The sequence below is a fragment of the Culicoides brevitarsis genome, chromosome 1 (genome assembly GCF_036172545.1).
Source record: "Culicoides brevitarsis isolate CSIRO-B50_1 chromosome 1, AGI_CSIRO_Cbre_v1, whole genome shotgun sequence".
NCBI classification, from domain to species: Eukaryota; Metazoa; Arthropoda; class Insecta; order Diptera; family Ceratopogonidae; genus Culicoides; species Culicoides brevitarsis.
Genome location: NC_087085.1, coordinates 35,471,747 through 35,499,669, shown reverse-complemented (window position 1 = coordinate 35,499,669; position 27,923 = coordinate 35,471,747). Strand labels below are relative to the sequence as shown.

At 27.3% G+C, this 27,923-nt stretch overlaps 1 protein-coding gene across 1 annotated transcript; it reads right to left on the bottom strand.

The window, feature by feature from the left end:
- Window positions 1-246: 246 nt before the first annotated feature.
- Window positions 247-27,923, bottom strand: LOC134837737 (uncharacterized). Its single transcript, XM_063853124.1, has 5 exons — window positions 27,729-27,923; window positions 25,764-25,990; window positions 7,520-7,864; window positions 7,325-7,455; window positions 247-1,781 (listed from the first exon to the last, which is right to left on the bottom strand). The coding sequence occupies exons 1-5, from the start codon at window positions 27,921-27,923 to the stop codon at window positions 337-339; spliced, it is 2,343 nt and encodes a 780-aa protein (XP_063709194.1). The 3' UTR covers window positions 247-336.

Below are 27,923 nucleotides of genomic sequence, written 5' to 3'. Positions count from 1 at the left end.
TTTTACTTACTTTTCATTTCCTTTTTTCCTTCAAAAAGAAGCTTGAAACGAGAAAATAAATTATTTTAATGTTTCTTTATTGATTTGAACCAAAAAAAAAATTGAATACATTTTGAAAATAATACAATTTTAACTTAAAATCTATTTAGAGCTTTCTTTAAAATATAATTTTATTTTTTTTTCTCAATGTAAAATAATATAAGTCATAATAAGGCACATTTCCCCAAATCTTGTTTTCGTGTGTGAAAAAAATGGGATCGAAGAAAATTTGTCTTTTTTTAGAATAAAACAAGAAAAAATGGCGTCAACCAAAAAATTTTTTACTAAACTGAAAATTTAGTATGGATTAACAGCTGCGAGTCCTACACGCCCACTGACTCGCGGAAAGTTTCGTGGCTCCGCATAGCTGTGTCGATATCCTTTGACGAGATTTCCGAGACTTTTCGACGGCAACATTCTTCCGGGCGGATCCATCGCATATGGCTGTGGTTGCGCAGGCAACTCTTTGTACGCATTCCGTGTGGGACGCGAAATTTCCTCGTCGCTACTCCATCCATTCGAGTGATATTGCTGCCGACTTGTGCGTTGCTCAAACATCTCGTTGATCGCTTTGCGTTGCATCTTCACTGGTTCCGGTTGTTTTCGCAAGTCTGGAATGCGATCGCGTTCCATTGCCTGAAACTTTTCCTTTGCATTTTGGAAGCGATCGCGCGGCGATTTTTTCTGCAACGTCGATTCGGGTGTCGGGATAGAGTCAATGATGTGCGGTTTTGCGTGCACCTGAACAAAATGATGACGCGAATCGTCGCGATACAGATCTGGCGGACTAATTTCGCGACTGTGACGACTTCCGTTTTGCGATGAATGACGTTTTCCGCGCGTTTCCCATGAGTGTTTGTTGTTGCTTGGGTCTTGGGGTTGCGAATAACGCGAATCTTCGGCGAAGGATTTGTATCGCATGACGGGCGATTTCATCATTTTATCGATAGATTCGCGATACGGCAGTGCTTCGTGCTGTTTATAGGGATTATGAGGGGGATAATTTTCAATTAAGGGCGGGGGAGAGGAATTATCTCGATAACGTGTCGGTTCAGAGCTGCGATTTCTGTAACGATATCCGTCGTCGATGGGTTCGCGATACGAATCTCGACGATGTGAAGGTTCAACGTCTTTTCCGCGACTTTCATAACGTTTTAAGCTTTTTGTGCGTTCAGGACTTGCAGCACGATATCCCTTGTATCCCTCCTGATGATGAACGGGAGACGCAGTGCGATAACGATTTTCCGTAATTTCCTTATATTTCTGCTTGTCGGTCTTATTTCCGCGATAATCCGCATCTCTCTTGCCATTTTTGATGTAAGGCTTCTTATAAACCTCAACAGGCTCGATTTCCGGCAAATATTTCGGTTGAGGTCTACCCTTCGATTGATGATGATGACGCTCCTCAACCACAATTCTATCCTCATCCGACGAATATTTCTTCCTGTCGTCATAATCTTTCATCTTGAACACCTCTCGGAAGCGATTTTCCAAAGGCACAGGCTTCGTTAAGACCGGTTTGACTTCCTCTTCGTGCGAATTCAACGATCCCTTGGGACTCGAATTGTTTTCGCGACTCGAGGAACGTTGGTAGCGTTGATGTTTCGTGCTTACAGGCTCCCTCGGATAAATGTACGTCGAAATCGGCTTGCTTTGTTTCGCGTATTCTTCCTTCTTATGGCGCGTTTGGGTCGCTGGCATGATAATAACTGACTCTTGGTGATCATTGACCCAATCTTCGTCTGGAAAAAAAAGAAAAAAAATCGTGAATCCAATGTCACTGACTCAAATTTATTCAAGAAATCCATTTTAAATTCCATTTTTGCATACACATTCACTATCATTTCTATTTTTTTTTCTCTCGTCTTATAAAATAAACATTATTCGGTCTTTAATACCTTCAAGCAGTTGAAAAATAAAAAAAAAAATTGTAACATAACGAGCACGTTATCATGGGTGCATGAAGCAACATAAAGACGAACGAGGTTTTTGTTGTTGTTTTTCTATCGTCTATTTATTCCTTCTTTCTTTCAACTCGTGGCTTGCAAATGTTGAAGAAAGAAAGACCATTTGAAGTCAATGACTTCTATTTTTTTGCGTTTTGCATAACAACATCACTTTTGTATTCTAAGAAATTAAGTTAGTAGCTTAACGATTGCTCGTGTGAGAATTTAAGTCATAAATTAAATTGAGAGTGTCGTTGATAAATTTAATTATCGTGATGATTTTTTGATAAATTATCATTTGAAAAAGTCTTTGGAAAGTTGTTTTTGTGATTTTTCTGTAAAAAAATCAACTTTTAATTTTTGCTTCAAGTTTTGTTCCTAAAAAAATATTTTTTTAATAAATTTTTCATGAAAAATAATTTTTTTTTAATATTTATAATAATTTTAATTTTTTATTTAATTAAATATTAAATTTATTATTATTTGATTTATAATTTTTTTATTTTTTTTTTAAAAATGATTTTTTAATAAAACTTTAATTTTATAATATTTTTTTTTTTATTTTTTAAGTTAATTTAATTTTCATTGAAAAAAAAATTAACAAAAATTATTTTAAATATTTTTTGAATAGATGTTAAAAAAATAATTATTTAAACTTGAATAAATTAAATTTAAACATTTAAAACTTTTAATAAAATATTTTTTTTTAAATAAAATATTAAATAAATTTAGATTCAATTTTTACTTTATTAGGTATATAAAATAATTTTAAATTTATTAATTTTGAGTTTTTTTTTGACAAATTGAATAAGAAATCATTTACATATATAAATTTATGAAAAAAAATAATTTTTAATCTTAAACTTTTTTGTACAATTTTTTTCAAAAAAAAAAAATAAAAATAAAAATTCAAAATCAAAATTACAAATTTATTAATGATTAAAATAAAAAAAAATTAAAATTATTTTTTTTAATTATTTATTTATTAATAATATAATTCATTAATTAATTTTAAAAAAAATAATTTTTTGAAAAATTTTAAAATTAGTTTTTTTTTTTGCGAAGTTTCTTTTAAAAAATATAAAATACCAATTAAACGACAAAATGTAATGGAAATTTTCGATAAGAACAAAAAAATTGTAATTTCCCTTTCAAAATCACGTTACATTGATACAATTCATGTCGCAAAAATATTACCGTAAAAACGCCCACAACAGGTGTCAATTGGCAAAAATTATTACAATTTGCAACAATTACCCGGCAAAAACACCTCTAAAAGGCTGTTTGACACGTCATGATAAGAATCTATACTTCCGACAATGTTACCGAGTAAACATTTCCCTTTTGCATATAAATTCACTGCCCACGAAGTTCAATTTATCAGTTATCATGAAAACTTTGCTCATTGTCGTATTTTGTGTGAAAGTAATTTTTGCGGTGCGTTATGAACCCGTAATGGATGAAGATCTCGGCGTGCGAAGCTGCTTACCGAGTGAACAGTTCAATCGAGTGGATCCATCGGGCTTTAAAATTGTCACGCAGGATGGTCAACTTTTCGCGCAAGGAAAGTTCAAAGTGTTACAAGACGTAAAAAGTCCGTTAAAGGTAAAAATTTTTTTAGTTTTTAATAAAATTTTAATTATTTTTTTAATTTTTTTAAGGTTCGATTTTCTACCGAGCGAAAAATCGGTTTTGGATGGGAAATTGGAGAATATAATCGCATCATGATCGATTTTTGTAAAGATATGAAGTCACAAGCTGAGCCATTTTACAGAGCAACAAAGTCAATTCACTCGTGTCCTTTTAAAAAAGGAGAGGAAATTAGCTTTGACATGGTGCCTGTCTCAGATAAGAATATTGATGCAACGGCAGCAACTATTGGAGAATGGAGATTTAAAGTTGAGATTTGGTATGAAAGTTTTTTGAAGATTGGAGATTGTTTCATTAGTGATTGGGAAGTTTTTGATGCTTAAAAATTTAAAATTTTTATAATAAAAATTTATTAGGTGACGGATAAAAATTTGATTTTTTACTTTCGAATTAAATTAAAATTAAAAATCAACCCTTAAATAAAATAAAATATTTTTTGTAGAAGATTTCTGAAAAATCATGAAAATTTCGTCTCGTGAAAAATACTAAATTTTTTTTTTCAATTTAAAAATTTTTTTATTTAAAAAAAAAAATAATTTTAATTAATTAATTTTTAATTTAATTAAAAAAAAAATTGAAAAATATTTTTTTTTGTCTTTTCAAATTTATTAATTAATTAAGTAAAATTAAATTAATTAATTAAATTAAAAAAAAAAATATTTTTAAAAAAAAAATAATTATTTGGTAAAAATTTTTTAAAAAAAATCTAAAATAATTATTTTAATGAATTTTTATTAAATTTCTTTAAAAGGGTAAAATTAAAAAAAAAAAATATTGAAGAAATTTGTTAAAAAAAAACTAAAAATTTTTTTTCTTTAAAATAAAAATAAAATTTCATGAATTTTCCATTATTTTTTTTTTGGAAAGAAATTTTGCTCTTAAAACCTCGTTACATCACATCGCGTCTCCAAATCATGATTTTATCTCTCATAAATCTCCACGACACTCCACATTTTATGCCTACAAGCGAAAAAATAATCTCGTAACAATCATACTTCGTCGACAATAATGCTCATTTGCTGGTATGATGTTGAAAATTAAATTATGTTAATTGCTTTGATGACAACCATGCGAACTCTCGTGGGGATTGTTTATTGTTTCTACTTGAGTTTGCAGTGCCACTGATGAAAAAGTGCAAAGTAATGAAGTAAGTCGGTCATTTTCGTTAAAAAGAAATAATTGAAATCCAAAATTAGACTACGGAGCTACTTCAGTCCCATATTCGCTCAACCAGCAGCAGTTACTGGCAATTTCTTGTCTTAAACCATCTGTTCTTACACAACGCGTTACCCGATCTAAAAATGTAAGTCAATGTAAGCTCGACGTTTAATCATCGTGCAAAAAGTGATATTTTTTTTTCAAATCGATTAAAAATCTATTTCAATTTTTTTTTTCTTCATAACATCAGCTACAGACATAATTACCTATCTATTTTTTATTGATTGATCAAAGTAATTTATTTGTACACTGCGCGTGTATCTAGTCTAGTTGCTTGTCTGGTCTGCGAACAATTTTAATCGGTCGATGCTCATAGAAGGCTATTTATCGTTTTTTCTCATGTTAAATGCTGAAAAAAAAGTAAATAAACAACTTGCACTACTTTTACCCAGCTTGATAAAAATTATTATTTATTGCGGTTGTTGGTTACTTTCTGTCTCTCCGAGACACAGATCCTGATGATCGGGTTTTAAATTGTTATGAAAAAAAAAATGTTAGAGTTCGTTGGCGTTTAATCGTCGTTTAGTGACATGATGGGAGGAGAAATTGGCAGAAATATCACTTTTGATAATGTTCGATTGATACATTTTTTGCTGCTGCTGTCGATTAATTGCTTCCGATTTATTGAACCATTCGATTGAAAGGTAATTAACTTGTAATTTTTTATGAGACGTGGAGGTGTTTGGTTAATTAATTTTTATATAAAAGTGGGTTTAATGAGAAAAATTGTTATGAAGATATTTTAATCAGTCTCTTGTGAATTTTTATGGTTGCTGTGAATTTTTCGTAGAATTTGAAAAAAAAATATTTTTTATGAGTTTTATGACAAATTGTTGAAAAATAGATAAATTTTAGATAAATTTTTTTAAACTGACATAAAAGTTCAAGTTATCCTTAAAAAAATAAAAATTTAAGGTTTTTTCATATTTTTAAAATTTTCTTTTATAAAAGTTGAATTAATTTTATTTTTAAATATTATTAATTATTTTTTTTTAAATATATTTCTATACCTAACTCAAATTTTTTTTCAAAATTTTTTTTTTAATTTTCGTACGTTTCTAATTTTTTTGAATCAGATTTACAGGACAAAAATTTAAAAGTTTTTAAATAATATTTAAATATTTTTTATTGTTCAAGTAAAAATATAGAAAATTTATTCTTCTTTTAGAATTAGGTATTCTGAATCCATCACTTGATTCTTTTTGACAAAATTTTCATAAAATTCTTTATTTTTTGAAGGAAAATAAAATACTTTGCTTCAATTTTTTCGTTGGTTTTGCGTAAAAAAAAGTCAATAAAAAAATAAAATTTAAATAAAAATAAAAAAAAAATAAAATGTTCTTTAAAAAAAAATATTTTTTTTAATTAATTTTTTTACTTCGATTTTAATTTAATTTTTAAAAAATAAAATTTGTTCTAATTTCTTAAATATTTAAATTAAATTATTAAAAATTTTATTTGATTATGAATTTAATTTAATAATTTAAATAATTAATTAATTTAATTTAATATGTTAAATATTCCTTAATTTGAAGTGTAATTCGAGACGTTTCAGACTAATTTATTTAACATTAAATATGAAAAATTCTTTAATTTTGTTGAATTTAATTTTTTCTATTTAAAAATTTTCTATTTTTTTCTAATTTAAAAATTCTTCAAAATCTTCAAGATCAGAAATTCTCACAAAAAAATGAATTTTCATATTAAAAAAATTTTAAAGCCCTTTTTGTGAAAAACAAAAACATCTTGAAATTCTTCCACAAAACTCTCAATGAAAAATTTTCCTATGTGAACATCAATTTTGCAACACTCATACGTCCTACTTTGATTTTTTTTTCCTAATCTTTTGTTACTTATTTCTTCACTTTATGTCTTCACAAGAAACAAGATCAAGAGATACGTATATCCATCATGTTTTCTAAGTAGTCTTGCGGCTAACATGAAATCTGTTCACAATCGTTGTAAAAACGTTTTCTATGTCTTTCCACATACCTCTAACGTCATCGTTCATTGCCTTTTTAATTGAATCAAAAATAAATTATAATTATTATTACTCCAATACTCATCATTTTTTTTTATTTCATACAATTACTTGCCTCGTGTTTAAAGTTTTTTTTTCGTTTTGCGAATTGATTGCAAACATTACTTAAATAGAGACTCTTAGAGATATGAATCTGAACTGCTTTCAATTTTTTTGTTTGTTTGGTTTTTTTTTTGTATTTACTCATAAAATGGGAGTGTAAATATTAGTTTCACACGCACTTGTCGAAAGCACACTTGAATGTTTTCAGGATTTCAATAATTTTTTCTTGATCAACATGCGATGTTACGTCTCCACACTTGAAGTGAGAGCGAAATTTATTTGATAAATAACCTCAATTGCCTTTTAATTGCCTCGTTCGAAGATGCAAAGATGAAATTTATTGATTTTTCGAAGTGTTTCGAGTAAAAAGTGAGAGTTGATTGCTTACCGCTTGAACTTTGTCCATCATGTCGTTCAGGACTGGGCGCCAAATCGGATCCAATTCCTGAAGAACCGCGTGACGAGACGACTTGCTTCGAGTTTTTGATGTTATTTCCGACGATGCATTGATTGCGGCATCTAAAAAATTAAAAAAAAATTATAAAAATTATTTTTTTTCTTTAAAAAATTCGAAAAATCTCACCTTCTTAACTCAATGGCAGCTAAATTCCCTTGCGATCGATGAACGGTGTCGTAATCGCGTGGCGGCAGTAACAAAGGCGGTCCGTTGCCATTCAACTTGGCTCGCAATTCGGCGGCGAGCGAGTCAAATAGCTTCGTGGAACCGGCATGTGCGAGAGGGCTCTTTGGTCCCGTTGTTGGCGAGTGTTCTTCGCTGCATTCGGATTCGCGTGTACTTGTGCCCGTGTCGCTGCCGAGCGACGAATCAAAGCGTCGCGGTGACTCGTAACGACGCGTGACTTGCTTCGGCTTCGTTGGAATTGGCTCCGACGATGGAACGGACGATGGAGTGCTCTGATATCCTAATCTGGAAATAGAAAAAACAAAAAAAAAATTTGCTTGAGAAAGTGTTTAAAAAATTAACGCGCTTTTATCGGCGTCTGAAATCATCGACAAAAAAAAACGTGATCATAAATTTCGCACAAATATGCAGCAAAAAACAAGCAAAAATGAAGCATCACGCACTTTCTGCTCGCAAAACTCGTGAAACATTTGCAAAAATCGCAAAACGTGTGTGAAAGTGAAAAAAATTAGAAGAAAATTAATGAGTCTGGCAAGTACATAAATATTAACAAATGTTGCGGTGATGGTGATCAATGTGCAATTCACGCAAGGTGAAGCCAGTTTTCTGAGTCATTTGTTAAAATTTGCCATAGAAGAGACTTTCTCGTTCGTTTTTTGACACTTATTTTACTCGAATTTTTACTTTGAAATTTTTATTTTTTTTTTAATAATCTAAAAGCTTATTTTATTTAACTTATTCTTAAACTTAAATCAAAAAAAATTTTTTTTTACTTGTTTTTAGGTAAAATTCTAATATATATTTAATAAACAGAGAAAATAATTTATTTAATATAAAAATTATTTAAATTAATAAAAATAATTAAAAATTATAATAAAATTTTTTTATTAAATAAATAATAGCTATGTATAATTTATTTTAAAAAAAAAAAAAATTAAAATATTATTTTATACAAAATTTCTAAAAAATTTTTTAATTTTTCAATGTTTTTAATTCGTATTAAAAATTAATTTATAATTTATTTAATTTTTAATCAAATAATTAATTTTTAATATTTTATATTTGAAAATAAAAATTCTTTAATACCTAATTAAAAACATTTAATTAAAAATGAGGCTTAAATAAAAATAAAATTTGCTCTAAAAACTTATATTTATTTTTTTTTTTAATTTTTCTGAAATTTGCCGTGAAAAACGACACATTTTATTTAAAAATTACATAATTTTTCAGTGTACGAGATTTTAGAAAAAACATTTTCAAAAATTCTTGAGTATAAAAACAACTTTTTGACAGAAATATCAGTCATTTTGTTCAAAATTTGAGTCGAGTAACTTTCTCGGTATGAATTTTTTGTTCATTCTCGCATTAACAAGTGTCCTATTTTTTCCGAATCGCGCACAAAATTACATGGAATGTCCAAAATCTCAGTGTCCTGTCTTTACTTATAATAATATAACAGAAAATGACGAAACTATTCACATCGCAGACAAATGTTCGAAGACATTTTTCTGGAAATGTCATGCTGGATGTCCTTATAAGCAAGAATGTCAAGGACTAATAGCAATGCCATGGGTAGCTGCGTGGGTACCTGCTTGGGGGACCCAATTGTACTGGGATGACACAAAGAAAGCCTGTGATTATCGAAAACCAGATCCGCTCACGGAGGAAGAAGCTGCAGCTTGCGCGAGTATGACTTCATGTCCCGAAATGGAGTGCAATGCAAAGACTTAAAAATTATTTTTTTGTTTATATTTATTTTAATTAATTTTTATATCAACAGATTTTTAATTTGTATTAAAAAGTTTAGCCATAAAATAAAAAATATTTAATATTTGAAAATAAAAATCTTTAATACGTAATTAAAAGCATTTAATTAAAAATGAGGCTTAAATAAAAATAAAATTTGCTTATTTTTATTTTTTTCGAATTTTTCTGAAGTTTGCCGTGAAAAAACGACACGTTATTTAAAATTACATAATTCTTTAGTGTACGAGATTATAGAAAAAACATTAGAATTTTTGTTATTTTTCATTTCTCACGTTCAAAAATTCCTAATTTTGTATAAAATTCAACCTTTTCGCCAAATTTTAAGTCATTTTGTGAAAAATTCGAGTCGAGTAAGCTTTTAAAGATGAATTTAGTATCTCTTTTATTAGTAAAAATTTTCTTAATTTTTTCGATTCGCGCGCAAAATTACATGCCGTGTCCCAAAACTCAGTGTCCTGTCTTTACGTACAATAATATAACAGAAAATGACGAAACTTTTCACATTGCGGATAAATGTTCAAAGCTATTTTTCTGGAAATGTCATGCTGGATGTCCTTATAAGAATGATTGTACAGGGGTTCAAACTATGCCCTGGATGGCTGAATGGATGTCGCCATGGGGAAATCAATTGTACTGGGATGACACAAAGAAAGCTTGCGATTATCGAAAACCAGATCCGCTGACGGAGGAAGAAGCTGCAGCTTGCGCGAGTATGACAACATGCCCCGAAATGGAATGTAATGCAAAAACTTGAAAAATTTTATTTTGTGTGGAAATTTGAGAAAATTAATTTTTAATTAATTTTAATTAAAATTATTATATCAATAAAATTTTAACTTGCATTAAAAATTTAAAAATTAAGCCAAAAATTAAAAAAATAATTTCAAATAAATCGTGAAAAATATTTTAAAAAAATTTTAAAAAAATTGAAAAAACATTAAAAAATTAAAAAAAAATTAAAAAAAAATAAAAATTTAGCCAAAAATTTTAAAAAATTATTTTGAAGTTTTAAAATTTTTAAATAAATCCTAAAAAGTAATTATGTATTTTTGATTAAAAAACAAATTTAAAAAACATAAAAAAGCCTTAAAATAAAAAAATAAATAAAAATTAATAAATTAATTAAACTATAAATTCATTTAGGTATTCCATAAATTTTTTGTAACGTTTTAACTCAAAAACCATCTAGTTGAGCGATTTCCTCATTGAGACAAAAATTATTTATATTTATCTAAAGAAGGTTTTTAGAGTTGAAAAACTCAAAAAAATGTTCAAAAAATTAAAAAATTGCGAATAACTTGTTTATTTAGAAACCAACTTTAAGGAAAAAAAAAATAATTAAAAAAAATTTCAACGTAGAACGAAGTTTACGGGTCCACAAAATAATTTAAAAAAATTTAAATCTCTTAATAAATTAATAAAAGTACAAGTAGTGACAAATTGACAGAAGAAAGTGTTGTTCAAGTCTCTTTCTAAACAACATCATCGACAACTAATTTTTTTTTCTCATGTTCATTATTTACTTAACGAACTATCGCATGACGCTGTCAACTGAACCGTGTCTGCGCAATGTCATCAAAATATAATCACTGCTGGCACTCTCGTCGTCTTAAATCACGCATGAAGGTCTCGCTGATGAATTAATTTTGTATGAATAATAATTTAACGTAATCATAGATGATCATGGAATGGGACGCAAGTAAGTACAAATAAATTACTTTTAAGTAATTTGTCCTCAGGTAATTTTCACTTTACAACTCATTTTATAGTTTTAGTGCATTGTTCACAAAAATGCAGCGAAAAAAAATGAATGGAACAATAATCTCTGCACAAGTACACAAGGTCAATGTCAAAGCACGGCAAAAAAATTTCACATGCTGCACTTTTGTTATGACGACGACGGTTGATGATATATGGTTGAAAAGAAACAATCACGTGAAAGCAGCACAACAAAACATCAAATGGGTGGCCTGTGTAACGTGGGATGCAAATAGCTGTTTAACAGTTAAATTGTGGGGCAATTAAAAGTACAATTCTCACTTCTGGCTCTTTTACTGATGGCGAGAAAGAAATGAGCTCAAAACAAACATAATTATAGAGAACGTGGAGTTAGAACGGAGATTTGTGGGAATTTCGTGTCATGCCGGAGAATTAATCGTTATCTTTTTGACGGCATTTACGGGAAGTGTGATGATATTCTATTGTTCATTTTTCTGACATAATTTAGTCTTGGATCAGATAAGGTTCTGACAGTCATTAGACGATGACGACGACATTCACATGTCACATAAATGACCCTTAAACGATTGTTTTGCTGGTTAAATTTTACCCAATGGGCAATTTTGTGGCGTTTTTTAAGGCTTTCATGGACTGAAAAAGATCATAATTTTTTTTATTTAATATTTTTTTTTTAAATTTAATGAAAATTCAAGTAAATGTTTAAAATAAGGTTTTACATAAAAAATAAATTAAATTAAAAATTAAAATAAATTGAAAAATTAATTGAAAATTTTAAATTAAATTAATTAATGAAATTAGTTAAGAATAATTATTGAAAAAATAAATTAATTAAAATAATAAATTTAAATTAATCGAATTATTAAATCAAAATTGGGTGAAAAAAATTTTTAAAAATTAAAAAAAATATGATTTAAAAAGAAATTAATTAAAAGAATTTTTTTACTTGAAAAAAATTGGAAATTAAAAAAAAATTATTATGAATTAGGTCATTAACTAAGAATAATTATTTAAAAAACTAAATAAAAATAAAAAAAATATTAAATAAATTTTTAAAATATAATTTGAAAAAAAAATTAATTAAAATTTAAAAGAAAAATAATTTTATCAAGAATTACATTAATAAAAAAATAAATTTAAAAAAATACAAAAAAAAATTAAAAGATAAAATTAAATATAAATTTTAAAAAATCAAAAAAAAAATATTATTTTTTTAAAAATTGAAGAAAAAATTAAAAATTAAAAAATAAATTTTAATATTTAATTTTAAAGTTGAATTATATAATTTATAGAAGATAATTTTTAATTTATTAAATTTTTTATTAATATAAAATATCTTTAAAAATTTTAAACGACCCTCTTTTCAGCTCAAGATCACTTAAAAAAACACACAAAATGCCCACTGGGTAATTAATAACTCTCCGATCTCGTGTCTTCTTTCGTTTCTTATTAATTACTTGGAAGAACATGTTGGTTAACAGCTAAATGCTGACGACAATTGTAACTGTCACAACGAACTAGATCACTCAGGCATTGTTTCAGCATTGAAGTTGGAGAAAAACAAACACCAAACAATGCCTAATGATCATGAGAACTTTTCTCTCTGTGTGTACTTTGTGCAATTTATTGTCATTCTGCGCGGTGTAATAATGCACATTTCCAATGGTAATAAGAAAATAATTATAACTCTTTAATGCACTGAAAGAGAGAGAAAAATTATTTTACATCACAGTCCGCTAGTTAATTTGCGTGTTATTTATCATGACAAGAATATCTGTTGTTGTTGTTGTTGCTCCATTGTTATTCTTCCGCATTTTGTTCTATGAAAGCAAAAGATGTTTCTTGCAATTCCCTTTTCTTCGTAAAAGTACAAAGTCCAATAAACGTGATACAATTACAGACATAATTTCATTTTATTTTATTCTAATCACTACACACAGAACAAGAACGAGCACCTTGGGGTCCCCACAGTTAAAGGTAACTAACTGGAAATGTTGATGTGAATTTCCTTCTTGTTTCTTTCTTTCTTTAACTTCATGTTCAGTTATTATCTTCTGGTAATTGTACTTTCTGTAATTCTAATTCTCGTTAGAAATACGTCAGAAGTAATTTGAGTTGCTTGTAAAGGTAAATTGTAATCGACAATTAGAATTGGTACGAAAGATGTTTTGTTCCATTGTTGAAAATAAATATTTTAAAAATTAAGAAAGCGAAAGAAATGAAATAAAAAAAATTAAAAATTGAAGAAAAAAAATTTTTTTTAAATAAAAAAGGTGTAAAAAAACGAAAAAAATTTTAAAAGTAAATTAATTATTTTTTTAATTAAAAAATAAAAGAATGAAAAATAAATTAAATTAAAGTTTGCAATAAAAGATTATCTTTACTTTAAAATTTTTGTGAAAATAATAAATTTCGATATAATTTTTTTCTGATTTTTTAATTTTTACTTTATGAAATTTTCCTTAGTTTTGAGTAAAATAATTAAATAAAAAAAAATTAAAATATAAAATAATAAAAATAATAATAATAAAATTATAAAATAAAAGTAATAATTAATTTGAATTAATTAATTAATTATTTATTTAATTTTTTTATCTATTAATTTTTTCTAAATTTTTATTTTTTTTCATGAAAAACAATCTTCTGACATGAATTTCCGGTAAGTTATTTTTCATTTTTAAATTTTAGAATTTTAATTTCATATTTTCTCACAAGAAATTGATCAAAGCTGCACTTATACAAAAAAAAAAATAATAAAATATTTAATGAAACTACTCATAAATTTTTTAAAAAACTTGTGAAATCACATTCTTTTTAGTAATAATTCATATTTTTAAATGACTCACCGACATGTTTTTGTCCATTAATTTTACTTATAATTATTCATAAAAACAAACCAATAAAAAAATTAACACTTTTTTCCTCTTTCACTCTCTCACTTTTATGACTTATTGACAGCAAACAAGCAACTCCGGTTCGAAATTGTCATTAGACATCGATCACAAAACTACTTTTCACCTGCGATGTTGCCAAGTCGCTTTTGGCACATCACACTTTTTTATTGATCAAGATAATTTTTACTTTTAATCATTCACTTTACTCGCCAAGATGTTAATCAAAATATTTAATGTCCCCAAGTCATGATCATCATCATCATTGACGATAATGACTAAAACGTGTTTTTTTTCAATTTCATATCTGAAGGGTGTCATCTTTCACCTTGTACTTGAAATTCATGTACGATTTATTGAAAAAACAAATTTCACTTTTATTTATCAAAATTACTTCAGTACAAATTGTCCCCATTTTCTCACAAAAAAAAGCATCGAAGACACATTAAATATGCAAAAAAAACATGAGCTGGTCATAAAAAGTATAAAGCTCAATTACTTTACAGCAACTTAAACAAGAAAAGTGTTTTTTGATAGCCGGTCTGTCGATGATCATGCGTAGTCTTGATCGCGCTGGAAACACTTTCATTTAATAAATAATTGGACATTGTTTTGAACTGAAGCGAAATATTTCCCATCAAGTTTAAAACAACAAAAAGCAATAAAGAAATTTCCTTCGGCTATCAAAATAATGATTATTATTAGTCACAAAGTAAAGGTACATAAACGTTAGTCTTAACGATGAAAGCTACTCTCTGTGAATGTGTATCAAGTTTATCGAATATGTCATCCATTCATAAAATATGTTTTTGTGTTGCACCTTCTTCTTCTTCATTTTCTTTGGTTGCTTACAGCTTTTCGCCACAAGTGAAACTTTTTTGTGCCTTACGACTTTTCTAATAAATAAATTGTGTGTTATTACTATTTTTATCGTTGCTTTAAATTACATGCTTTTTTGCGTTAATGCAAGTGATTAAATTGTTTTTATGAAAGTTCTCAAAACTTTTTCCTTCGAAAAACTTAAAAGTGTCTCAAAATTAAAACGATAGACTCAAAGATAGGAAATAAAAATTTAAAAATAAAAAATTTATAAAAAAATATTTTAAAACTAAAATTTTATAAAAATGGGTTCTAAAAAGTTAAAAATAAACGTCAATTTTTCAAGTTTTAGCAATAGATAAAAATTGTTCGAGTCAAAAAATTTTACATCAGTAACTTTTGTTAATTTTTTTAAATTTTTTTATTATTTTATGGTGCTTTAATTTTCTATTGCTAAAATTAAAAATTTTTTTTTGTTTATTTTTAACTTTTTGAACCTTTTTTTTATAAAAAAAATATTTTTAATTTTTTTTTTATAATTTTTTATTTTCTATTTCTATAAGCTTTGATGAAGATTCTCAAACATTCTGAAGTTTTAAGAAGAATGAACAATCTTAAGTTTTGTCCCAATGCAAAGTCTAAAATTTTGCCCCAATGCAAATTCTGAAGTTTTGACCCAATGAACATTTTGAAAATTTGACCCAATGCACAATCTAAAAATTTTACCTAACACTTACTATGGTTCTCTTACAGAATTACCAATGGGCTTATTGCGCTTAAAATAAGTATCAACGCCATCTTAAGGGAATCAGCGAACTCAGCGACATCTAAACAGAGTGACAAACAGAATGGAATTTCATAGAAAACCATACAAAAAGGTAAGTATTCGCTTCAAGAATCATTTCACGTTTGTTCATGCTTTAAACAAAAATGCTCTTGGGGATCATCATGACGTTCTAACCATCATCGAAGATGCACAAAAAACCGCTTGAGGTGCGTAAAAGATGCCAACCTCCAAGACGATAAAATTCATGTTTTAACACAAAATAGCGACAGGCGCTTGTTTATATGCAAACTATCATAAAACATGGGCAAAAGATGTAAATGAGATCACTTTAGAGGTCGTAAGAGATAAATCTGTCTGTCTCTTAAGTTGATAAAAGTTGCTTTCATTTTGTACTTTTTTTACCTTAATATTATTTATTAGATTGAATTAAAGCAACAGCTCGCAGCTACGGATTAAGTATGAAAACCGTAATATTTTTTTAAAGCGATTAATTTCAAGTTGGATTCAGCTTCAAACCAATTAACGCCACGTTTTAATTTTTTTTGAAGTATTTCTTTAAGAGACACTTGACTCTTACGAACTCAACGATTACCGGCATCAATGAAGATCCGGCGGAAAAAATATACAAAACAACAATTAAACATGGATTTTTTTGTTGATTTATTTTATTGATCAATTGGCATCCGTGGAGGTGAATGACCATAAAATAATTGTGAGAAATATTTTTTTTTTAAATTTACCTCAAATTTTGCCCAATTTTAGTTTTGTCAAGTCATTCAGAATCTTCATTTTTTTTTTGCTATTTCACAATTAAGAAGTAAATAACACGAAAAAACACTTCAAGTGAGAAAAAATATTTGTCGTTACTGGCAAGAAATTATCTAGGTGATAAATTTCCATTCATTGAATGAAATTGAGTGAATGAAAAAAAATTTAAAGATGTGCAAAGCAAACATTTACTTAACGTAACGAGGTTTTGGGGACAGACAGAACCAATATTATTATTTTTTGTGAGCATGCGGGTGTCACGACGAAAAAAAGTGAGATCACTAATTTTTAGAGTGTGAAAATCTTTTTGTTTGTACAGTAAGATATACTTGTCAATTAATTCAAGTAGCTCGGATTTCTTATAAGCACTTGTTGTTTGGCGGTGACAACGACACTTTTTCATGTCATATAAAAAAATTTTCTCTCGCGTGGTTTTGTTACGTGATACAAAAAAAAATGTTTTTTTTATGAAAAAGTGTCATAAATGTCCCTCCCCGTTTTATTTGCCCATATGTGGTTTTCAATCAAATTTTTTGCTTTTGTGCAAATTTAACCAAAAATGACAATCGAACGTGATTTGTTGGTTATGCGAAACGGGAACTTTCTTGCAAAAATTGCCTAACCGTTATTTGTAGCTAGCTGCCCAATGTCCATAGACAACAATCACACATGGTGTTTTGTGCCAAACCTATTGATACCGCCGTAACTGCATTTTATAATCGAATTCATAAATTCATTCAGTATCAGACAGATTTACGTAGACCGAGAGATGGAAAAAAGTTACACCTTCATTTTATGTGATTTTTTCCAATCTTGTCTCTCGAAAAAATAAAAGAAATAACATTTTCATATCATTCTGCGGTATTTCACGTGAGTGCATGTGATTTATGTGGTTGGGAGCAGTAAAAAACTATTAAGTAATCAATTCTTTGATTAAATATGGTTGGAGTTGTGTAACGGTTCGATATTTTATTTTTCTCTGTTTGAAAATAAATAAACACAGATAGAAAAAGTGTTGCGATGACTTAAAGGGCCTTTCTCCGTAGAGTAATTTTTTTTGTGGATTGTGGCGAACATATGAATGAATGGGTTATGGTAATAATGCATAATTTAGAATATGGTTGTCAATCATTGTCTTATGGGATGTGGGTTGATGCGATAATAGCAACACACATTTCAGTGCGAAGGTTTTATGTCTCGCAGTGATGAGGTGTTTATATGAAATTATGTGTGAAATGTTTTAAGAGCAGTTTAAATTTTTTTTTTGATAGTTGGTTTTTTAAAAAAAAAATTGTAAAATCTATTTTTGCAAAAAAAATTAGATAAAAAATTAATTTAAATAAAAAAATAATTTAAATAAAATTCAATAAAAATTTAATAAAATTGAACCTAAATTTGCAAAAAAAAAAAAAATATAAACTTTTTAAAAAATTTATTAAGTTCATAAAAAAATTAAAATTTTTTCGAAAATTATATAAAATATTATATTTAATATTTTTTTCAAAATAATTTTTTTTTTTTTTAAATTTATTTTAATTTTAATTTTTTCTCTCAATAGAAAAAAAAATAAAAATAAAAAAATGAAAATTTTGTAAAATTTAATTAAAAAAAAAAAAATTTTATAAAATTCATTAAAATTGACACTTCATTTGTAAAAAATAAAAATAGAATAAAATAAAAATAAAATATTCTTTTGAATAAAAAAAAATTTTGTAAAAATATTTGAATTAAAATAAAAAAAATAATTGAAATAAAATTTTAAAAATATTTAATAAAATTCAACTTAAATTTGAAAAAAAAAAATTAAAAACCTTTTAAAAAAATTATTAATTTCATAAAAAAAATTAAAAAAAAAATTTTTTTCGAGAAATTAAGTAAAAAATTATTTTTTTATAAATAATATTTAATTATTTTTTTTTAAATTAAAAAAATTATTTTTTTAATTATTTCTTTTAAAAGAAAAAATATAATAATAAAAATGAAAATTTGGCAAAGAAAAGACACTCTGAATAAAAAATGCGAAACATAAAAATTTAATAAGTTTTGAAAAATTAAACCACAAGTAGATCACGTCAAAAAACCCTTCACTCTGATAATAACTATTCAAAAATGCCCTATTTTGGATGCATTTACCGTTCATTCCAACCTAACAATTCAATCAAGTTGTTCTAGTCGCCTCATTCTCATCCTTTGTTTCGTTACCGTATCAAAAATTGCATAATAATTAACTTCTGTTGTTCTTCTTTTCATTTCTTCAAACAATATAATTTATTAATCAACCTCTTTTTTTGTTTTCTTGCACACACAAGACAAGAACCATATCGCATATCAGATTAAATAATAATCTCATTTGTTTATTTTTTATTTAATTTTGTATGTTTTACAAGAAAAAAATAAATAAAAAAAAACAGAAGCAATAGAGTTACATTCATCTCAAAGCATAATAAATTACAAAGTGAGACATTTATTTAACATTTTCTGCTTTTTTTCTCATTATTATTTATCTTTGTTTATGTAGCTCGGCTCATACAATTAGCGATCTATAACAGTAGCTAAACAACTAGTTGCTACTATCTATCATTAAGTATCAAGCATAAGACATGATTAGATAGATTTTTAGATTAACGCAAATTTTGATCGACTTTCCACAGTTTTATTTAACGCAAAATCTCGATAAAAAAATAAATATTTGCGGAAAAAAAAAATTACCGACAGACATGTATCGACAGTCTCGGCATAAATTACGTTGATATTTATTTATGGTGCTCACTCATGAAAAGTGTCGCAAGTTTTATGTTTTTTGCGTTTTTTTTTTTTCCAAAAACAGGTGAACGAACAGTCGCTTTTAGAGATCTAAAAATGGGAGTGTTGCGAAATTTTTACATAAAAACAGAGATTTAATTGAGTCTTAATTAAAAAGGAGCACATGTCGATGTTTTTTGTGCAGTTTGTAGCAAACAACCAACCACAGAGTTGATGACCTCGAGCTTTAATGCACAAAAATTGAAAGGAAAGGTCGTTAAACTGAGCGATTTGTTTGACATGAAAACGTTAGAAATGATCGAGTTGATTTTTTTTTATTGAATTTGGCAAATTGTTCTGTCTCAGTTACAAAAAATAAATTAAATTAGGCCAAATATCGCATGAAAAAAAATCATAACTTTAAAAATCTGAGCTTTCACTATCGTTAAACACATCAAACAATTGTTCAAATTTTCAAAAAAAAAATTTAAAGCTGGACAAAGACGCTGAGCAACAAATGAGAAAATAATTGAAGAGAATCAAAAGTATTTATTATCGTTTGCGATAAAAGTAGACATGAAACACGAAAATATTTGTACAACTGACCGAGGATGACCTTCTCTCCTCCTCCTTCTTCGCTCTCTCGTTGCGTTACTTTGAAATATTGCTAACGGAATGTTTCGCAAAAATTGTAAATAAACAAAGTATTTGTAGAAATTTATGAAGTGTAATTAAATTTTATGACGCGCGCGCGGGTTTGTTGATCTTTGCAATCAATACATTTATCATTTCGCTTTCGATAAATGTTTGTGCTCATCACAGCAGGTTAAGTTAACGGAGGTTAATGATACTTGTATCCTGTGAAGAAGTGTTAAAATAGCTTTTCAAGTGTCAAAGAGTTCAAATTAGCTTAAGTTGGGGTCTTAAGAACTTAAGTTGACCTTGGATGACCTTGAAAAAGCTTAAATCTACTCATTAAGGATTGAAATTTGATCCTCTTGAGCTTTTTAAAATTAGTGAATAGCTGAAAAAGGGCTTTAAAAAGTTCAGGGCTGCCAAACTTATTGATTCAAAAGTCAAAACTATTTGACTTAAGACTTAAGCTTGAGTAATAGTCACTTAAGTTTGACTTAAGTCAAATCAATTGACTTAATTTACCAAAGTTTTTAAATTTTTTTTTCCAAATTTCCCAAAATTTGTTCAAAATTTCAAAAAAATTTGAACTTAAGTTAAAGTCAAAAGTCTGTTAGGTCAAAATATTCTTTTGAATTAAGCTTAAGTTAAAATTTAAGTCACATACGTTTTTAAAGCTTTAGTTTAAGTCATAAGCAATTTTTTATCAATTTGAGGAAAAACTTATGACTTAAACTGAAGAACTGACTTAAAATTTAACTTAAGTTGAATTCAAAAGAAAATTTTTACTTAATGGTGAAAAAAATTCTTTGCAAAAAAATTCAGAAAATAGATTTCGTCTCAATTTTTCAATTATTCCAAACCAAGCAAAAAATCTTAACAAATTTGCGTTTTTTATAAAGATCAAATAGAATTCCAAAAATGCAACTTCTTCATGTAAATACTTGGTAATTTGATAACAAATTTCTGCCTACTAACCTAAATCTGCAACTTCAAAACTGCACATCGAGGAAGATAAATTACCAGCGCATCTCTCTCTCCATATTTCACAATCACATCTCCCTGTCATGTCATGTCTGCGGGTATTTTCACTGTTTTTACCTAGTTTTCCACTGCTTACCGCGTAATTTATCGCTTTTACCATAAAATCTCTTAATGATCGCTGATTACCTACAATGTGCATAAAAATGGCTAAACACTTGCACGCATCTTGCAACACATGACGCTCACCATAAATCACGTAAACGCCGCAAAAAGTGGTACGAAATTTGCATTTTACTAAGTACCAACCAACTAAGTGTCTGCAAAGAAATTTTAATAATGACATAGTACGGAGAGAGAGAAAGAAAGATCGTCATCATCTTGATAAACGCCACGAAAAAAATGAAGACAGTAAATTACATGAGGATTTTAATAAAAGTGCAAGTCAACTTAGACACGGAATTTAATACGAAAAAAAAACAAGATAAAGGCATGTATTTATTGTTGTAATGTAAAAGTTGTGTAGGAATTTCATATTTTAGGCAATGCATGAAGTAGAGTTTGAACAAAGAAATTGTATTAATACGTTAGTGTCCCATATAATTTTTGTTCGTTCAAGACAAGAATTTCGTAGAAAGTGGAAGAGAGAGACATGCAAATCAGTTGTGTGAGTGTCAAGAAGGTCAAGAAAGTTGAAGAATGCGGAGGATGTGGCTATTTTAGGAGTAATTAGAAATTATTTGGCATGTGCACGAATGAAACTGGAGCAAATATTGACCTGAATTTTAATTTAAAAAAAAAAATTTTAAAAATAAATTAAATTAATTAATTTTAATTAAATTTAATTTAATTTTACTTTAATTTAATTTAATTAATTTAAATTTAATTATTTAATTAATTAAATTTAAATTTATTTTTTTTAATTTTGAAGAAGTAAAACTTGAAATATTTTCTTAAAAATTTTTAATTTATTTGAAAATATGAAAAAATCTTTTAAAAAAAAATTTTCAAATTTTTAGCATAAATTTTAAAAAATAAAATAAACTTTTTTTTTTTAAAATTTGAAGAGTGAATTTTTTAAAAATATAAACTTAAGCTTCAAAAATAAAAAAAAATTAAACTTAAATTTGACATAATTTTCTGTGCAAAAATTTAATTTACCAAAATTTAAAAAAAAGTTAAAAAAAAAATTTAAAAAGCAAAAAATCAAATTTAATTAAAAAAACAGAGCTGTAAACTTTCAAAATTTTGTTTAAAATATTTAAGCTTTGTAAAAATTAAATTTGCCAAAATATTTTCACTAAAATAAAATATTAAAAAATTTAAAATAAAAATTATCAAAATTAAAATTTCCAAAAAATTAAATATCAAAAATATTATTGAATTTAATTGAATTTTTTTTTCTAAAATTTAAGTTAAGGTCAATAAGTTTATTGATACAAAAAATTTTTTTCTTATGAATTTTTTAAAGAAATTTTTGACTTTAGATTTTCTTCGTCTCAAAATTCGAGTCAATAAATTTTTTTTTATACAAATAATAAAAAAATAATTCTTCACTACCAAGAAAGGAATTCTTACATCATTTCTTCATCGCCGCCATGACTTTTCACCGCACAGCGACTTAAACCGACATCCACGTAATATTCACGTCGTCATGCAACATCCTCACATCGATTTATTATTATTAAAAGTCAGTTTTGATAAATAAATTACGAATTCAATGCACAAATGTCACTAACTTTAAGCTTCTCGACTTTTATATTTATTCGTTTTATTTTTTTTAATGTTTATTTCTCCAACGTCTTATCGTACTATAGAAAAATATTATGAAAGGCAACATGTAACGTAAAGTCAACGTTTGGATAGGAAATGATTAATAATGTTCCATGCCTTCCATTTGGATTTGCCAAACCCATCAAATGTGTCTTGTGAATTTTAAAGAGGAGACAACATAAATACATGTAATCGACTGTCAAAGTGGATGTTGTAACATAAACTCGGCAAAAAAAAATTATGTTTCATGCAAATTTTACACTTTTGAAGCGATAACGGCTTGAGTTAATCGCATGAAGGCTAAAACACCTGTTGATGTTTGCCTAACGGAGCCCCAGATTCACTCTTCATCGATCATCAGGGGACCCCCTGGATGGAACTCGTGTCGTGTTAAAATGTTCAATAACCTCTTTAACTGTTTTTTCTTCAGTAAATTCATAATTATCGTTTTTTTGTCTTTAAGTAAAAAAGTTGTTAAGTAATTTCAGTAGACAAAAAAAAATACCCTAAATTATCGATTATCTAATAATCGTCATGAGACTCGAAAAATTTCATGAAAAATATTAAAACCTTTCTAATATTTCACAGAAGATTATCAAAATTGGAAATCTCGAATGCTACAAGTGCCTTAGGGCGCAAAAAATATTGCATGATTTTCCTTCTGTGTGTGCGCCTTTGTAGTTGTTGCCCTTTTATGACTTTTATGTAACCTCCCAGCTCGGCGCAGCATAAAAAAATTCACTTTCATTCGAAAAAACTAAATTTTCATAATTAAAAGTCCCACGTAAAGTTTAGCGCACAATAGCCCTTCCACGCTATTATCTTAATCGACGGCACGTTCACACCACAAATTGGTAACGTCTTTGTTACGACGAATCGTCGCAAAATTCCAATGACATGACACTCGTAATGGAATTGTTGTTGTTAATTTGTAATGCTTTCGCACCTTTGTCGAAATGAAAAAAATTGTCTAAATTCATAACTTTATTAACAACGATGTAACGAACGAGTAATTTTCGTCACCAAACATGAGGAGAGAGAGAGAAAGAGAAGTAAGTACTTTCACTTAAAATCACGCTATAGAAGACAAGTGAAGTAGGTAAGTCCAATTGATTCATAAAAATTTTATTTATTAGGCGCAAACGTGTAAAATTTTATATGAACGTAAGGATCTTAAGTCACGTTAAGTCATGTTAAGTCACGTTAAGTTCATAAATCATCAAATTTTGTACTGAAATTTGCTCATTTCTTGAACTTTTGAGACCTAAATGTCTCTTTTTGATACTTTTGAGCAAATTACAGTACAAAATTTGATGATTCATTAACTTAACATAACTTAACATGACTTAAGACCTTACGTTCATATGAAAAAAAAAGTTACACGTTTGTCCCAATATATCGATTTAATTTAGCGTTCACACAATGTCAGTCTTTGCCTCCTTCGCTCAGCTGGAGATAATTCATTGTTGTGAGAAATTTAAACTGTATCGGTTTCCTGCACATTTTTGCCATGCCATGCCACGACGAAACAAATCGGAAGAAAGAAATATTTTTAATATCAAAAAATTAATTTAATGAAGCGTGACAAGGAAATAGATTTGTGTGCCCTGTTAAGGCCATTTTTTGTTACATTTTATGATAGGCGGCATTTGTAAGAAGAGAAAAAATGCGACGGATTAAAAATTGCACCGTTTTGTTGCGTGAGTTGGCAAATTACGATAAAAAAATATTCAAACACATGCTAATTAATTACTACGTGTGCCGTTATCCATAATACACTTTTAATATACTTTCATGGTCCATCATTTATGTTAATTAAGACGAAAATGTTAACAAAACGACTATCTCTACTACATGTTAAATGCCTTTCTCCATGGCCATGAAAAAATATAAAGAAACGTTTAGTGCTGAATATTTATGGGCGTTGCAGTGTTTGGTGCGGTTTTTATGAGATAAGTGATTCATATGTAACGAAGAAAGTTCATTTGGTTCAAAAATTTGCAAATTTTCAAAGAGATAAACGAGTTTTTTGGCATTTGTCAACTGATGGTTTTGATAAATTTGCAATTTTGAGCCGATTTTTAACTTTTTAATCCATTTTTTAAAAAGCTATTCATTCTAAATAAAAAATTTGCAGGATTTAACTTAAATCGTGAATCATGGGTGAAATTGAACCGTGTCAGAAGTAACCATGGAAGATGTCAATATCTTTTAAATAAATGGAGAATAACAGACAATGCAAGATGCGAGTGCGGATCAATTCAAACAATGGAACATTTAATTTTTGAATGCTTATTAACACGCTTTAACGGGACAATGCTAGACCTTCACAACCTTTCTGAAGACGCCTTAATATGGTTGGAAAACCCAATAATAAAATTTTAAATTCCATTTGAAAAATTTTAATAAATCATACGTTAATAATAATTCTAAAGTCTTAAAATATTTTTATTAAAAAATTTGGATTTTCGTGATAAACTGCACTAAAATATTCAATTTAAAATTGAAATTCAAATTTCAAACAAACTTTGTAACGGATTCACTGAAAATCTGTTTCGCGAATCTCTGTAGGGTTTTTTGTAATTTGTCAAGACTGGCTATAAGAAGGTTTTGCAACAAAAAAATAAAGAAATTGAGTAAAAAATCATAAAAAATTAAGAAAATTTAAAAATTTCCCAAATACAGCGTGTAAGATTCATTGCATACCTCAAATCACGAGAAACTTGTTAAAATGAAAATTTTTTCCATAAAAATTTCTTCTTGACATCAAACAATTAGCTTCATGACATCCAATTCCATTAACTACAACATAAATTTTCAGTAACATCACTTCTACTTCGCCGTCAGCTAAATCTTTTCTCTCCAATTTCCAACACGCAACCAAGAAGTTAAGTGCACAATTGATTGATTGAGTGCTACATGCATGCCAATAACTTTACTCTGGTGACACAAATTCGCCAAAGTGCGTTTATCTCTTCGCATGCGGAATTTATGTCGAATAGAAAGTAATTGACTTGACACGTTGGTTGTCAAGGTGATCGACTCAGGTTCGTCGCTTCTTCTTCTTTTGTATTCAGCAGTCTTTTGTACAATTTTGGTTTCCTTGTAATTCGTCATCGTCACTTGATCCATCGCGCAAAAATTATTGATTTTGATCAAGGTTTCAATCAAGTCGTGGCACGAAACATCACCCGTAATTAAGTATTAATTGTTAGATCGCATCATCTCGCACACATCACATTCGGGAATTTATTAGTTGTAAAAATAAATCATAAATCCAACTTACCTTGACTCTAATTCATTAAAGCGCTTTTGATTATCTGGCCTATTGATCAGTATTTGTAATTGGTCGTTTAGTGCGATGGCAGTTGCCTCCGAGTCGCAGCGGTATGCGTGCACGTGCAAAGGACACTTTGTCGCCGGATTGTACAGCAAAAGGACACAAGCGACAATATCATCGGTTTGCATCGAGCACGTGATCGCGCCATGTGGAATAAAGTGCTTTGTGGAACCCTGAAAAAAGTATCAAGAGGTGAATTTTTATTAATCTGAATCATGAAATCTTTGCAACTTTGTATGGAACAAAATTTATGACATGAGTAGAAAATGTTAGTTGTACATAAAAATTGTTTGTTTGCTTTGGAAATTTGATATTCACGATAATAATTTTTGATTTCCATGCTGCAATGACCAGCAACATACATATTTATTTAGCGTTCGAAATATGAAAGAAAATATTAATTTAGGGCATTTATTTTCGCGTTTTGTATTTATTTATACTTTTTAATATCAATTTAATGCATTTATTGCAACAATACCAGCAACAAAGGAATTTAAAGTATTTACAAGCTCTTTTTTTGTATTCATGAATCATTAAAAACTTGTATGAAAGTGAAATTCTCGGATTTATTATTTTTATTTATAAATAAATAATGTAATAATAACTCATTTTAATGATATTTCATTTATTTTTCAGATCAATGACGATGTATAGAAATGGACATGCATGGAGAAAATTGTAAGTAAATTACTCTGAAAGATTTTTTTTTTATGAATAATTAAAATATTTTTAAGTTTAAATATTAAAAATATTTTTAAAAAAATTGAAAAATTCACAAATTTAATTTTTTTTTCATAAATGTTTTAGAATTTAAAGTTTTTATAACTTTAACTTATTTATTTTTATATTTAAAAGATTCAGAGTAATTAAAAAATTATTCGATTATATAATTATTTAAAAAATTTTAATCAAATATTTAAAATAATTAATTTTAAAAATTAAATTTTTTATTAAAAATAATTTTAAAATTAAATTAAAATTTATTTTAATTTAATTTTTAAAATTTTAATTTTTTATAATTAAAATTTTTAAAAAATTAATTTTAAAATTTAATTAATTAAAAAATTTTTAAAATTAAATTTTTAATTAAAAAAATTTTTAAAATTAAATTTTGAATTAAAAAATTTTTTTAAATTAAATTTTTTAATTAAAAAAAATTTTAAAATTAAATTTTTTAATTTAAAAAAATTTTTAAAATTAAATTTTTAATTAAAAAAATTTTTAAAATTAAATTTTTAATAAAATTTTTAAAATTAAATTTTTAATTAAAATAATTTTTAAAATTAAATTTTTAATTAAAATAATTTTCTTTTTTGAAAAGATTCTGAATGTTAAAGAAAAAAAATCTGATAGCTTTCGAAATTAAAGAGATTAGAAAATTTTTGTCTCTTTCAAATTGTAAGAAAATTTAAAACTAGTTATTCAATTTAGAATTCAGTAGAAATTATTTCGCACACTTAAAGTAAAAGAATCGAATCAAAGATCATTAAAAGTCGCTTAAAATGGTCACGATTATTCCCATTCAATTGTGCTGCTTTTTTAATCTAATTTATTGGAAAACATTAACGGCACTTTTTTCGCCATCGTATTGATACACTTTGTTTTTATTATTAGTAAACAAACGACAACGACGACGCGGTTAACATGACTCCGTTCTTGACTTTGAATGGGAAATGGCCAAAAATTTATTCGCTTTGATTAACACGATTTGTGTAGTTCATTAAACAGTTATGCAAAAAAAAAAACGAGAAAGCTTTGTTGTGACTTATATTCAACACTTAATGTCATTAAAAATGTCGTCGATTAGCATAAATTAAAAGTCAAGAAGAAAAATTGGTGTAGTGACCTCATTCATATGGCTTGTTCTTATGTTTTATAATCGATCATCATTAATTTGAGTAATTGCCTTACCTGAATAATTTTCAGTCCTTTGTGTGAAATTTGTAGTGTGACTTTTAGCGGCTCTTGTATCCGGGCTCTCTCTAAGAGCTTTGGGATTGCCGGTAACAAGACTTTGGAGCCCCTCAGTCCTTTAGCTTCTTGGGCACCAAGAAACCAGACGTAGTACGAGGCTTTTTGGACATCCTTTCGCAAGCGTAATGCCAT